Below are 15,047 nucleotides of genomic sequence, written 5' to 3'. Positions count from 1 at the left end.
CCGCCCGCCTCATAAGGAAATGGTGATAAAGAAAGCAACGGTTTCCAGAAGGAATGCCGTAGATTTATAGCATTACAATTCTGATTACCTACCTGGTCTGTTATGTTTAGTATTCCCATCTCCCAGTCAGTCAGGCCGAAGCTCCTTCATTAGGATCGAGTGGAGATGTAACTGCGATATTTTTTATTATATTGGTAATTATTCTGGGAAGGGTTTGTCCTGTGTCCGTCTGTGCTCGCCGTTGTTTATTGCTGTGATAGTGGTGCGTATTGAACGACGGCACTCTCAGTCGGTAGAACTATGTGCAGCAGCAGTGACATACAGTGGTTACATTGCATAGTGCGCCACAATGTATCCATTATAGGCATGTCATTGATTCATCATATTGGGCATTTTAGAGTAGTGTAACAAACGCCTGTCTTCTAATACCTTTTCATGTTTAAGGCGCTTCTAATAATAATAATAATACATTAAACTTATAGTGTTTTTCTAGGGACCCTAAGACGCTCTACATTAGGTACAAAACAAAACAGTTCTGCACAAACTCTCAATTCATCTCAAACCACACGTCTATGATTTAGTGTTCTCATATATTTGTGTTATTTAAAGATGCTGTTTGGACTTTAGCTATTTACAACATTAATTTTAAGCTCCCATTGGATGTTTAATGTGTTGTTTATATGTGCATTTTCTAAAGGGAGAACCGCTATCATACCCCAGATAGCCATCAATGTCTATGTTTTGAAAGAGAAGGGTTTTAATGACACCCGGCAAAATAAAAACATACGATTAGGAGACAATTTTCGAGGACATATTTTGGCTCAACAGTGCCACTTTTAAAACCACAGACTGCATCTTTAACGCTGTTGTGTTTTTTGTTGTTTTTGTATTTCGTAGATCGTAAGCAACATGTGCACAAACAGAGATATGTTGATTAGAAAAATCACATTATAACAATCAATGGACTACCTGAATGTGCTAGGTTTGTTTGAAAATTATGTATAATTGTGATTGATTGGAATATACACTTGATAACTACACTTCTTATTTCATCAATCTTATTTATTTACATTTCAGATTTCCACAGCTGGGAAAGTACCTACTGACATTATAGTGGCTGTCACTGCTGTCTATGCATCTTGCCAAAATAGAGTAGTTCCTATGCCTTCTAGTACCTAGAGATGTTATTACAAAAGTTGACAAAACATGGAGTATTTTCTATGCATAGTATGCCAGTGGACACATTTTTGGAATGTAGAGGATAATGTTAGTCCTACAGAAAACACGGATCAGATAACTTGTCAAATCAATGTACCTATTCCTAAATTACCGTTATAGTAATTAGGTTACAGGTTGACTGAGAACACATTCTTATTAACAACATGCGCTGAAGAAAAGTTATGGCGGGAGAAATTGGATGAATCAGCCAATTAGAAACTGGAGACAATTATGTAAATAAGCTTGTATGAGGACCAGGACATTAACAACTCTAATCTTAAAAAGTGCCTCAAGTATTTTAATGACATGCTTTAATTCCCATCTGAAAGAAGGCACCATACCCTAGACTAGAGCACTGGTCTCAGATCAGAAAAGAATGACCACTTCCAAAATCTGGTATACAATCCAGTATTTTCAAAGTATTCAGACCCCTTCACTTTATATTAATGCACTACAGACATAATATTTATGAAATATGTTTACCATCAATCTACACACAATTTCAGAAATGTACACCAATTGAGCTCAAATCTGTCCTGTGATCATCCTTGAGATGTCTCTAAAACCTGGTTAAAGTCCAACTTCGACAAATTCAATTGATTTAACGTTTTGGAAAGGCACACACCTGTCCACAATACATACAATCACACTTCACAGTGCATTTCAGAGCAAAAACCAAGCCATGAACTACAGCTCCAGAAAGAATGTGTCCACTGCACCTTTTTCTTTCCTTTCCAAAAAAGTTGAAGAGGAATGTTTTGAGTGAAGAACAGAAGCGTTCAATTTTCAGTGGTCTTCTGTTAACACTTCTGTTCCTCACTCAAAACCTTCCTTTTGACTTTTTTGGAAATGAAAGAAGGTGCAGTGGTCTCAATTTTTTCCAGAGCTGTACTTGAGCACTTCTGAGATGGAATCGTGTAAAGGAATAGATCTGGGGTAGGACCCAGGAAGACGTTTGGAACCACCCAAGGCTCTATCACAGAGTTAGCCAAACTAAGTAACCGGGGAAGGAGAGAGGTGAACAAGAACCCAAAAGCCACTCTAACACAGCTTAAGAGTTTCTCTAAAGTTGGGAGAACCTGCTAGAAGGACAACCACCTCTGAAGCACTCGATCAATCAATTAGGGCTTTATTTGAACTTCAATTGTCCCAACTGTCCTATTTATTCAGCTTTATTACTAATTGAGCAACCACAAAATATTTCATTTGAACCCAGTTACATATACAAATATGTTTTACATTTACTCATCAAAGCATACTGATCTGCTGTGTTTCTATGGAAGAATCAAGTCTCCACTAAATATACTGACCAGGCCAAAGGGAAGCAGAAACCTGAGTGGCGTGTGGACATTTGGAAGACTATTAATAACATCAGAGACACCCCATTAGGACACTCCGGCAGCAAACCAACACGCATACAGTATGTGCTCTACACAGCCTGCATTAACATAATGCTCTCTGGTAGAACTCCATTAAAATCACAGCATACTGTGGAGTCACCTGACAATGTTGTACATAGAACCTTCTGGAAATGCAGATTTCCAGACCTTTTATGATGCCAATGTTTGGTGAATTTCTGTTGTAAAAAAAGAATGACAGTTGCATATACTGACAGCAATAAATGAGTATTCAAGAAGTATTGTTAATAAAAACATTTATTGGACTTTCTTTTGTTGTTTTCCTTTTTCTCCCCCACAATCACTGTACACTCCTGCTTTGCTACATTACAAGTTCAGATTCCCCATTCACTTTACAATGACCTCACATAAGACATTTCTCTTTTAAACAAAATATCCACAGGGCAGTTTGTCAAAAGTGATCAAGATTACACCTACTGGACATAAGGGGAATAAAATAATAGAATGAATATAACTACAAAACCGGACTTGAAAAATAATTATATTTCTATGTTTTTTTCCTATCCAACATGACTTATCCAATAGACATGATCCTGGTGAATAACTTAAAATAAAAAAGCCCCAGAGGTTGGTTGACAGGACAAAACACAGGAAAGGGACACTTTTTAGACCTAAAATACATATGAAATATGTGTGAACGTATCATCTGGGTAAACACAGTGAAGGGGGGTAGATGGTGAAGGACTGTCTGAAAACAAATTCAATGAATAACCAGGGGGTAGTGTTGGTATTGGGCCCTCTGTGCCCAATTGGAGTGTATTGGACATGGTCTGCATTGAAACAGACAACCACAAACACATAAGGCCCTTTAAACTAGAGAGCAACCTTAGAACTAAACCAAGCAAATCTGTATCATAATCCAGATGAGCACAATGATACGATTATTTGGTATAACGTTTCGGATGTATACTTGCTTCGTGAGCAACATGAGAAATTACAATTGGACATGGTAAACCAGCAAACAAAAAAAGACAAGCACAGTGACTGAGACACCAATATTAGGTCCCATGTGCTAGCCAGCTCCCAAATTACATTCATTCTGCTGATAGAGAAAATGTCACCCATTCACACCACAATGCGTGTGGTTTTAAGGTTGCTCTCACGTCTAGAAGAAAAATGATAAACAATCCCCCACCCCCACCCAACCAATCTGATATTACACAATAATAACATTAAAAAATTAGATCAGTCCTTTTGAGATCTCCTAGATAAAACATAAAACAGTGCTGTATTACCCTGTTGATCACTGTTCAGACAAACCTCCCATCCAAAGAGAACAGATGGAGCCAACTGAGAGCTACAATTGTATGTGAAGAACTGTACAAAGTAACTTGGGACTGGTGAACATGGTCAGAAACAGGTGGAGGTGTAATAAGTGAACTCAACCTTAATCACTAATGGTGTAATGTCTGTGATTAAAAACCTACAGACCATGGTCATCTGCATGCTGCACATATTCTTCCCTGCTAAACTTAGATTAGAGTGGTCATATTTCAGAAGGATTTTTCATGCCATGGAGTGTTCTTTTGTTTTGGTATTTTTCATATTTCTGTCAGACAATGTGAGTGCCCCAGATATTACAAACAATAAATTGACTTGATATTTGGATTTCTTTCCTAAACCAGGTCAATCTACGTATCTCAAAGACAACAACCATGGCGCAGTCTCACAAAAGGAAAATTACCCTAGTGTCACTGAAAATCAACCGACTAAATCCAGCAAAGGCCCTTCTTTAATGTTTTCTTAAGACTACGGCATCTTTTGAATCCCACTCCCCCTCCTTTACCCCACCCACCCCCCCTTTGTTCTTCTTCACCCTCCTCCAATTCTTCATAATTCACCTTCACCCGGACTTGTTGGCTCCAACTAGGGTCATAAGTCCATCCGTGCTCATGGATTTGGGGCGCTCCAGGGGGAAGCCCAGGGCTCGGCTCCAGATGAGCTGTGCCAGAACCCCTAGGGCTCGCGACACACCGAACAACACTGTGTAGTAGTTCATCTCAGTCATGCCGTAATACTGTTAGGACAGGAGAGGCCGAAGAAATTAGGGTTTATTTCAAATCACATGTAGAAGGTCACTAGCACTAGTAGTGCTATGTGACAGTGCTTTACGAGAAAGGTACAACTAAAGCAGCAAGCTCCATAACAGTTTACAAGGCTGCAAAAAAACATAATCACAAAACAGAGCTGAAATATTACATTGGTATATTCCCTTTATCCTTTCAAGACAGCGTTTTGGAAGCATTGCCACTGTCCCTCACAATCATTTGAAAATGACCTGCTGCAGTTCACCCCATTCTCTGCCACCCCCACCCCAGCACTTACCTGCAACAGAACTCCACTGTGGGCATCCACATTGGGCCAGGGGTTCTTGGCCTTGCCCTGCTCCAGTAGCACATTGGGCACAATCTTGTAGAGTTGGTGCACCAGCTTGAACATGGGATCATTGGGCAGGTGCTTGAAGGCAAACTCCTGCTGACAGGTGTACCTGGGGTCGGTCTTCCTGAGGACGGCATGGCCGTAGCCCGGGACCACCTGACAGTACACACAGCTATATTACATCCTTTGTTTTTGAACGAACATTTGTTAAATACTTTTTTCCTTGATTTTAAATCGCCCTCATTGACCCAACCTGGTGGGCCCCGATGTGCTCTCACCCTTCCAGACTTAAGAGTGTTCCAGATGTAGTCTCTCATGGCTTCATCCGACACCTCGCCTCCCATTTCCTTCTGCAGGGCTGTCAGCCACACCAGCACTTCCTACAAGAGCCACAGGTCAGGGGTCAAATGTAAGGCATGGGATCACTCCAAACTACACTAATTTCTGCATTCTCCCTGATCATTAATGTAGTTATTACAGCACCCTAATGCTGTCCTCTATCTATAACATTAACATTCACAAAAAAACATTAAAGGTATTGTGGAATTATGGTCATGAAAAGCAATGAAAGTACTGACAAAATGCATGGTAGTGAGAGGTAACATCTGTTTCCCATTATAAGCCCCATACATCCAGTGTAGACTGTGTGTGTGCGCGTGTGTCAGTCATAAGACTCATGGATAGACTCACAGACACCATATAAGGAACTAATGTAGGATGCACATTTGTGACTGGATGATGTATAGACTGTGTAGGGGTTTTGAGGACCACTGGTTGGCTAAATGACCATTGTCCAGACCGCCTCCTCTGTATTTTGGCATAAGACAGTGTAATGCATTCTTCCATTGGAGAACAATGTAATATCTAAAGAAGGTAACATCTGGAATACTCATGCTAATTAATTAATTTTCACTGACTTCATGGTTACCAGTTTTATGATTTTGTTCACGGATCAAAAGTGGAACATCTCAAGCGTACACACCTGGTTAGCAAGTCCATGAAGCGGTCCAGCCAACCCGTTCATAGCTGCGCTGAAGGAGAGGTAGGGATCCGACAGGGCACTGCCCACTAGGTGGCTTGTGTGGGCACTGACGTTACCACCCTCGTGGTCACTATAACAGAGGAGAAAAGAAATGAAAGAAGGGACACAACCAGATTTTGCGCATCCAAAATCAAAAAGGTGCAGATGACTGACTCAGAGAAAGCTGCCAATTGAGTACCATTCCGGGTAAAACTGACCTGTGGATGGTGAGATAAAGGCGCATGAGCTCCGTGAAGGTAGCGTCACTGTAGCCCAGCATGTTGGTGAAGTTGTGTGACCAGTCCAGGCTTGAGTCGATGGCACCAATGCTGCTGCCCTCGCGGTAAAGGTTGCGGTAAATCTTAGCCGCCACACAGGGCAGCTTAGCAATTAGATCCATGGAGTCTTCGTAGATATACTGTAAGTGAACCATTTATGTCAATGACATCTTTATTACTTTCAGATAATTATACTACACTATTCTTATATTAAACAGAAGTGGGAAGAGGGGACCACCCCGGGGTTTCCCAAACCTCTCCGCAGGTCCCCAGATGTTTGCCAATTTTCATTTAACACTGAAATGGCACAGCTAAATAAATTAATCAAATGCTTAATGATTTGTTTAAAACTGGTGTTTAAGGTTAAAACAAACATGTGCAGCATCAGGCCAGCCTGATATGGGGTTTGGTAGAACTCTGCCCTTGGCATATATATTAATCTCTTACCCAGACGACAGACAGTACTGAGAACATGTTCCAACGTTTTGTTCTCCATGCTGGCTCACCCAATAAGAATGACACCCACAACCCTAGCTTGGTAAGTGCCATTCTCTATCAGTTGATCTACACAGGGCCCATCAAAGATCAGCTAATATGTTTAGATTGCACTGCATCAACCTCTTCAAACAAAACAGTAAAACATTTTGCTACATGTCATCCTACCGAGCATTTTTTCTTCAAGGAACATTTCCTGACCTCACCTCCCAGTACTTGGCCTTGTTGACCCCCTCAGAGTAGGCCCGGGCAAAGCTGCTCTCACTGTTCAGAGCGGTGATGGCAGCGCTGAACTGAGACATGGGGTGAAGATTGGTGGGGAAGTTATCCAGCATAGTGACCACATGGGAGGGAAGAGCCGCACGCTTGGCCCACTCCTTGGACAGCCAGCTTGCCTTGGCACAGATACAACTCAGAATCAGTAACAGGATAGAACTATGCACAACAAAGTAAGATTAAAGTCCTTAGAATCACCGACAGAACAGGAAAAAGGAGAAAAACCTGACAGTCAGCCCTCGAGCAAGACAGTGAATCCTATTTGCAACTAGCTCACACTCACCTGCTCCTGGGACGGCACCTGGCCAGTTACCAGCAGCCAAAACAGACCTTCAGGTAGGGGTTCCTCACCACCTGGGGCCTTGGGCAACAGTCGCTGGCACTCCGGGATGCTGTAACCACGGAAACGGATTCCCTAAAAAAGTAAACGAAATACTACACATTAAGGAATTACTTGGGCTAAATGTTTTTATATCGTCACTCAAGCCTTTTAGGTGTGAGATGTTTCATGAGACAACCATCCCCTGATGGGAAGAACTCCAAAGTTATCAAAGGATGTAAAAAAGTACTCAAATTGATCCATATATGGTCTCATATTCCATGAAGGAAATAACTAAATTAAGCAAGTTAATCTAGAAAACCTATGGATGCATTTGCAGTTTGCATGTCCCAATTATATACATTTTCTTTACAAAAATCGACCAAATTATAGAATTATTCACATGCTAAATAAAAAAATGAAACAAAATAGCTTTTAAGAAAGTACTAGTATTAGTACTCTATGCACAGTGGCTATAAAAAGACTACACCCCGCCGTTAAAATTCCAGGTTTTTTTTATGTAAAAGAATGAGACAAAGATAAATCATACCATAACTTTTTCCACTTTTCATGTGAACGATTCAATTCAAAAAACAAACAAATCTTCAAGGGGGAAAAATGAAAAATAAAAACCTTACAATAACCTGGTTGCATAAGGGCGCACACCCTCTTATAACTGGGGATGTGGCTGTTTTCAGAATTAACCAATCACATTCAAACTCATGTTAATTCGAAGTCATTACACACCTGCCATCATTTAAAGTGACTGATTAATTACGAATAAAGGTCAGCTGTTCTAGTAGGATATTCCTGACATTTTCTTAGTTGCATCTCAGAGCAAAAGCCATGGTCCGCAGAGTGCTTCCAAAGCATCAGAGGGATCTCATTGTTGAAAGCTATCAGTCAGGAGAAGGGTACAAAAGAATTTCCAAAGCATTAGATATATCATGGAACACAGTGAAGACAGTCATCATCAAGTGGAGAAATATGGCACAACAAAGACATTACCAAGAACTGGATGTCCCTGCAAAGACGAAAAGAAAACTGGTCAGGGATGCTTCCAAGAAGCCTACAGCAACATTAAAGGAACTGCAGGAATTTCTGGCAAGTACTGGCTGTGTGCTACATGTGACAATCTCCAATATTCTTCATATGAATGGGATATGGGGTAGGGTAGCAAGACGGAAGCCTTTTCTTACAAAGAAAAAAATCCAAGCCCGACTGAAGTTTGCAAAAGCAACATCAAGTCCCCCAAAAGCATGTGGGTAAATGTGTTATGGTCTGATGAAAACAAAGTTGAACTTTTTGGCCAGAATTCCAAAAGGTATGTTTGGTGAAAAACAACACTGCACATTACCCAAAGAACACCATACCCAGAGTGAAGCATGGTGGTGGCAGCATCATACTTTGGGGCTGTTTTTCTTCAGCTAGAACCGGGGCCTCAATCAAATGTATTTATAAAGCCCTTTTTACAACAGCAGTTGTCATAAAGTGCTTTACAGAGACACCCGGCCTTAAACCCCAAGGAGCAGATTTCAGGGTGTAGGGAATTATGAACAGTTCCAAATACCAGACAATTTTGGCACAAAACCTTCAGGCGTCCGTTAGAAAGTTGAAGAGGAAGTTCACCTTTCAGCACGACAATGACCCAAAGCACACATCCAAATCCACAAAAGCATGGCTTCACCAGAAGAAGATTAAAGTTTTAGAATGGCCCAGCCAGAGCCCAGAACTGAATCCAATTGAACATCTGTGGGGTGATCTGAAGAGGGCTGTGCACAGGAGATGTCCTCGCAATCTGACAGATTTGGAGTGCTTTTCCAAAGAAGAGTGGGCAAATATTGCCACGTCAAGATGTGCCATGCTAATAGACACCTACCCCAAAAGACTGAGTGCTGTAATAAAATCAAAAGGTGCTTCAACAAAGCATTAGTTTAAGGGTGTGCACACTTAGGCAACCAGGTTATTGAGTTTTTATTTTTCCCCCTCAAAGACTTCAGTTTGTTTTTCAATTGAATTGTTCACGTTATAGGTCACATTAAAGGTGGAAAACGTTCTGACATGATTTATCTTTGTCTCATTCTTTTACATCACAAGAACATGGCCTTTCTACTGGGATGTGTAGACTTTATATCCACTGTATGTATGTATGTATGCATGCTAAAAGGACAGCGAGGGGGACAATGGAGACAGCTGGTGGCCATGTGGACATCATTTTGCAGACTTATTGAACTATATGGCTTAGGTGTGTAGAAGCTGCACAGGGTTCTATTGGTTACAAACTTAAGGAGCTGGAACTGCTTTCCAAATGGTAGTATAGGGAATAATCCATGGCTTGATTGTCTGGGGTCACAGACAATTTTTAGTGAGCCTGTCAAGACACTTGATGGGGCACCTATGTAACTTCCTTGAGGATATGGGAGCCCATGAAATATTTTAAGAAAGCAATTAATTTGTAGCTTAACCTTTTGTCATAATTTTGATAAGTCCACCGGATTTAAGCTAAGGTTAGCATCAATGGTTAATCTTGACTGTCACCCAACTGACAGTTGCTCCAGCTCCCTTTTTTTGGAAAAACAGACCAGCCATCTCTTCCGTAATATTGGGTAACATCCTCTACAGTTATCTGGCGCTAGCTAGCTACATGAGATTGCGTGCCGTTTTACTCGTCTTATTTTGTCAGACGTACACTACAACCTAGTAACGTAAGAGCAGAGCCAAACAATACTCGATATTCCGTAGCTAGGGCTCTCCCTAGCACTTGAAATTGAACAGAAGTTGCCTGGCAACGGCAATAAAACAGTTAAACTCTGCACGCTTGCACTTCAGCCAAGACCTAAGATTGTTTTGCCGCAGCGGTGTAAATTCAGCAGAAGAATAGTCACACTGCAGTAAATCGATTAAGGAAACACAGCCATAAATGATCTCATCATAAATGTGTGCATTATACCAACAACTAAAAATAATTAAATACTCAAGCCTATTTTCCCAGCAAATAATTTTGTTGGATCAGGTGCTTTCCCACAGAGAGCAACTTACCTCATCTGCATCCAGGACGGATGTTTCATACACCAGGCCCTTCATACCTCTCATCCCGCCATAGATCTGAAAAGACAAGGGCAACCAAATGTTTTTTTGTTGAGGAATAATGTATACAGCTACCATTTATAACAACTGAACTGACCCTGAGAAACTAGAATGCTGAATGCCTACAAATGAGTGCTGAGCTGAACGTACCATATCCACAGTGATTGAGCCGATGTTGGTCTTGCCATATTGTGCTTTGAAGTTCTTAATCCTACTTTGTTCTTTAGGGACGAGATCTGTGAGCACATCTTTCAGGTTCTGCAACAACACAGGAAAACAATAAATCAGAGTTTGAAAGATCCCTTAATGCAGACTGTATTTTGAAATAAAATAAAGATGTAAGAGCTGTGGTTTCATGTTGCAATTACTGATGTTTGTCCCCCTAAAACCCATAGCAATGAAGCCACAACAAATATGACTCATCAAGGAGTCCATTGTTTTACACTTTGTAGCAAGTTTAGGTAGACACACACCAGAACAGCCGGAATTGATCAAAACAGATTGTACAAGGTGTTGGAAATGTTCCACAGGGACGTTGGGATTATATCATGAAATCGCTAGAGATTGAACAGCTGTAAGTAAAACTTTAAACTGCTGCTTATTTTAGTGTTATGTATATTATTGCTTTATTCTTTTGCTATATAGATTTTCTTAATTCTTACTACATAGTTGTTGGGTGCCATGTCACAAGAATCATTGTGCAGGATGACGCTGTGTTATTCAGTGCATTTGAAACTTAAACTGAACTCAATGCAGCTCACTTTCAAATAATTAACGAACACTTACATTTTGGTAAGGGAATACATTTTGATGACTAATACCAAAGTCACATTTGTTTTGTTTTTAAAAGAGAGAACTTGGCGGTCTCTGATCCATTATAATACATTTGGTAATTTTGATGCCAGGGTTGTGGGTTTGATTCCCATGGGGCAGGTGTAGAGCTTTTCTAGACCCCCGAAAGGGCCTTGCATTCTAAGCTTGAAACTCACATCATCCACCACCAATGTGTAGCACCAACTTGGGTGATGCATGTTGTTACCATAATGGGAATTGGACAAGGGTGGGAATCTAGCAAGTAAACTGAGTTAATCAGCCATACTCTTAAGATAAATGGCATGCATCTTGTCTTTTCTTTTTTGAATAAGTGAGTTCGGACACTGTTAACAACCCATCTGAATGGCAGGACCCTACTACACTGGGGTATTGGGATTTGATCTTAAATCCAGATGGAAGAATGCCCCATATTGGCCCTACAAATTTCCATCTGGAATGAAATTTGTCAGAAATCACAAAACAAACGCTAATTTATTAGCACCACACAGTTCAAAATTCATGACACTTCCCTGAATAAAATTCAATTACAAAATGTAAGGTCTGGAGTACTTACTGTTGAAGTAGTGGCATTTCTGGAAGCCACAAAGAGACATGCTGCGCTCTGAAAGGCAAAAGGGCTGCGTCAATAAAGGCAATCAATGCTGAGCCTCTAAATTCTAATATGGACAAGCATTAAAGCAAGGTAAGGCTTCAAGTTTTAACTATTCAGAATTGCTTTAGTCCTCAAGCAAGCACAATGCACTGCAATGTATCCTTAACAATGACCTAGGTCCTTATTGTTAGAGATAGGCTCACTACATCCATAAAAAAAAAAACATGAAAATGAATTATAGGAAATAAAAACCAGTCATGTTCTTTCTAAATGTTCTGATAAGGCCATCTGGACATACAGCCGATCGTAAAAATATATTTTTAACCTGCCATTCTGAGTTGAACTATTGACAATGGCATGTGACTGTGTACAACAGCCTTAGGGCAGTGCCTGCATGTTAAAGGCCTAATCCAATTGAAATACTTCAGCTGATAAAATATCCTACGGGTGCATATTGTAGCACAATAATATGTCTGAAAATAGTCATTTAAGTCAAGTGTGTTTTTTGGGTAAGAACAATACTTTTCTCAACATCTAAAACAATTTCCCAAGTGCCCTGGTGTAGTTTGTTTTTAAAATGTTTCAATTTGATATACTGAGACGTAATTCAGTCATATGATGTGTACGGAAATTGTGCAGTAGCTTTGTTTAAAGATCATTGCAAACCTTTGTAAAGCACGACGCAGAGAAGCAGTCAACAAAATTATATTTTTCCAGCAACACAGTGTGGAATATGACAGAATAACTACTACACAGATTAAATGGGCTAATAAATGTAGTTACATGGGTGGTTAAACTCAACTTGCTTTTCCTCAATGCAATGGGTGTAGACTGCTTTTCACACACAGTATTGTGACCAGGACTTAAGGTCTTGAGTATAGCATACCAAACGTGCCTCGCTTCCCAGGGCCGACGGCAGAGCAGTTGAACAGACGGATCCGTAACCATAGAGGCGTTCAAACATGCAATAGAACTTAATCTAAAGCTACCATATCAATAGCCTGAAAATTGGAAACCGGCCACTATGCACCTGTCCAGAATCTATTGTGGTACTCCCACATAATTCCCAATCATGTTCTCTAGTTACGTCCTCTAACCATCTCTATAGTTGTGACATCAGATAACGTGAGCCACAAAATATATTTTAGCTGGTAGTATAGCGGCGTTTGGTACATATTTAGTCCAATTATACTAGATTAGTAGGCTAACGGAAATGTTTGTTAGTCGTTACTAGACTTGACCCAGTTAAAGTAGTTGCTAGCAGATTTACGGAAACTAAAAAAACTAGCCAGAGTTACTAGCTATGTTGCCGGACCTGAATGCTGACTACTGTCCCTAGCTTGTTCAACCAGAGACGTTAGTTAGCTACGTGTTAGCTAGCTAGCGTGTCAACGTTGGATACAGCAGTCATGCACAAGTTTTATATATTGGATAGCCAACTTCAATATATGAGGTTTTATACTTTTGGAAATGTTTCTTACAAACTAGAGATTGTTATTTAGCCAAAAACCCACAACTTAGCTACATTACTTCATTGGGCCAGTTAAGGCCTTAAGAATAGCTAACTATCTTAGGTAGTTAGCTAAATGCTAACTTCACGTTTGTTCGGGGTGGCAAGTTGCTAGCAAGCCGGTTGAGTTAGCAGCTAGCCAAAGTTTCAGCTTACTACCAACTATAGCGTTACATTAAATACAATACAGCGCCGAGTAGCTAGCTAATGTAACCATCTCCTTTCTTGGCCTTACCTTGGTTGAATTCAAGAATGTCGTGGCAAACTTGCAGGCTGACAAAAGGGACATAGTGGATGTGAGGGATTTATCTTGATGGATTAATACTAAAATCCCCAGTACCTCGTTGAAGGTGCCCCTCCTGAGTTTGATGGTAGGTGAAGGTTGAGGGAGATGAACAGGCCTACAAAGGGATTGGCTGGGACGAGTGTGGTTTGAGTGACGTACTGAGCGATAATCGGACTATGGGGTGGGTTTTATGAAACAAACCTGCCATAATTTCTATAAAACGTCACCCATAAAGTCATAGGAACGTTCACAAGTAGATATACAATTTAAATAACCAATACAATTTTATTAATACAATTATGCATATAAATAGTTTTTGTTCATTTTATTTAATTCTGTAAGGTTTTGTCACCAGAGATTAAGTGTACCACACTTGTTATTTGAAATATTGTCTTAAAAGCTACCTGAGAGTTTTTTAAAGCCTTTTTTATATATAAATTGTGGATGTTCACATACTTGTTCTATGCAACAGAAACACTGAGAACAATGACTCAAGATTCTTGTAGAAATATATATTTCCATCAAAGTATGACAGTGACAAAACGTGAATACACAAAATAGAAGAGGAATGGGAGTAGCTTTAGAAAGTATAATCAAATATTTCCATCATTCACAAGATACAAGTATTAATACAACAAGCACAGAAAGATGAGCATGCGTATTAACAATAGGTATCTAACATTTGTTACTACAGCTGTAATAACATTGTTACACCCAGCATGATAACATTTGAACATTTTACATATGTTGTCACAGCTGTGTGTAGCCATAACCATTATATACAGGGATGGCCAAATATTTAGATTTCTCATATACTGTGTAACTGCCCTTCTAAATTGAGAAAAACATTTACTAATTTAAAACCTATTTATTTTCAACATTGTAGGTCCAATTTTCATTTTGTAAAAAATCTGCCTTTTATAATATCATTTTCACCAGTATGTTTCTTCTGCTACTTCCATATCTAATTCACACAAGGCCCCTACCCCTCCCCCCTCTTAGGAATTCGGTAGTTAGTAAAAACCAGTTCTGATGTAAAGCCAAAGACCTCAAATTTTCTGTATGAAAACATCTACTTCAGTAGGATTTTTTAAAGGTTAAAAAGGATGTGTGTCTCCTTTAACAGCAGGGTCATTTTAACTCTACCAATTAAATATTCGAAGAAAATAACACCATGCCTACAGTAGAATCTATTACGGGGGAGGTTCAATAATGTGGAGTTGTTTTGTTGCCTCTGCGACTGGTTATTTTCAAAGTCTGCTGTGATTGTGAAATCAGCAGATGATCAAGTTGTTTTGTAGTGCTGTTCAACAAAGTTTCTTCTAGTAGAACGA

General features: G+C 39.9%; 2 protein-coding genes across 2 annotated transcripts in view; both read right to left on the bottom strand.

The window, feature by feature from the left end:
- LOC105017093 (serine/threonine-protein phosphatase 6 regulatory ankyrin repeat subunit C) overlaps nt 1-246 on the bottom strand; it is a 49,103-nt gene extending 48,857 nt beyond the window's left edge. The window contains exon 1 of the mRNA XM_010881435.4: nt 93-246. Within this exon, the coding sequence (XP_010879737.1) occupies nt 93-119 (27 nt within the window). The 5' untranslated portion in view covers nt 120-246. The remainder of the gene's footprint in view (nt 1-92) is intronic.
- A 2,611-nt stretch (nt 247-2,857) lies between these two features.
- Nucleotides 2,858-13,871, bottom strand: LOC105017094 (citrate synthase, mitochondrial-like). Its single transcript, XM_010881436.5, has 11 exons — nt 13,663-13,871; nt 11,879-11,926; nt 10,642-10,749; nt 10,444-10,509; nt 7,369-7,500; nt 7,016-7,204; nt 6,255-6,454; nt 5,998-6,127; nt 5,294-5,395; nt 4,962-5,171; nt 2,858-4,653 (listed from the first exon to the last, which is right to left on the bottom strand). The coding sequence occupies exons 1-11, from the start codon at nt 13,714-13,716 to the stop codon at nt 4,480-4,482; spliced, it is 1,413 nt and encodes a 470-aa protein (XP_010879738.1). The 5' UTR covers nt 13,717-13,871; the 3' UTR covers nt 2,858-4,479.
- Between the last annotated feature and the right edge of the window lie 1,176 nt (nt 13,872-15,047).

The sequence above is a fragment of the Esox lucius genome, chromosome 17, assembly GCF_011004845.1.
Source record: "Esox lucius isolate fEsoLuc1 chromosome 17, fEsoLuc1.pri, whole genome shotgun sequence".
NCBI lineage: Eukaryota > Metazoa > Chordata > Actinopteri > Esociformes > Esocidae > Esox > Esox lucius.
This window is presented reverse-complemented; position numbering and strand designations above follow the sequence as displayed.

What these genes read in the sequence shown, in the direction of transcription:
- LOC105017094 (XM_010881436.5), bottom strand. Translation starts at nt 13,716, where the DNA reads ATGTCCCTTTTGTCAGCCTGCAAGTTTGCCACGACATTCTTGAATTCA. An exon ending in CTTTATCTCACCATCCACAG is followed by an intron (nt 6,128 to 6,254) that starts GTCAGTTTTACC and finishes CCTCTGTTATAG; the next exon opens with TGACCACGAGGGTGGTAACG. An exon ending in TTCATGGACTTGCTAACCAG is followed by an intron (nt 5,396 to 5,997) that starts GTGTGTACGCTT and finishes TGGCTCTTGTAG; the next exon opens with GAAGTGCTGGTGTGGCTGAC.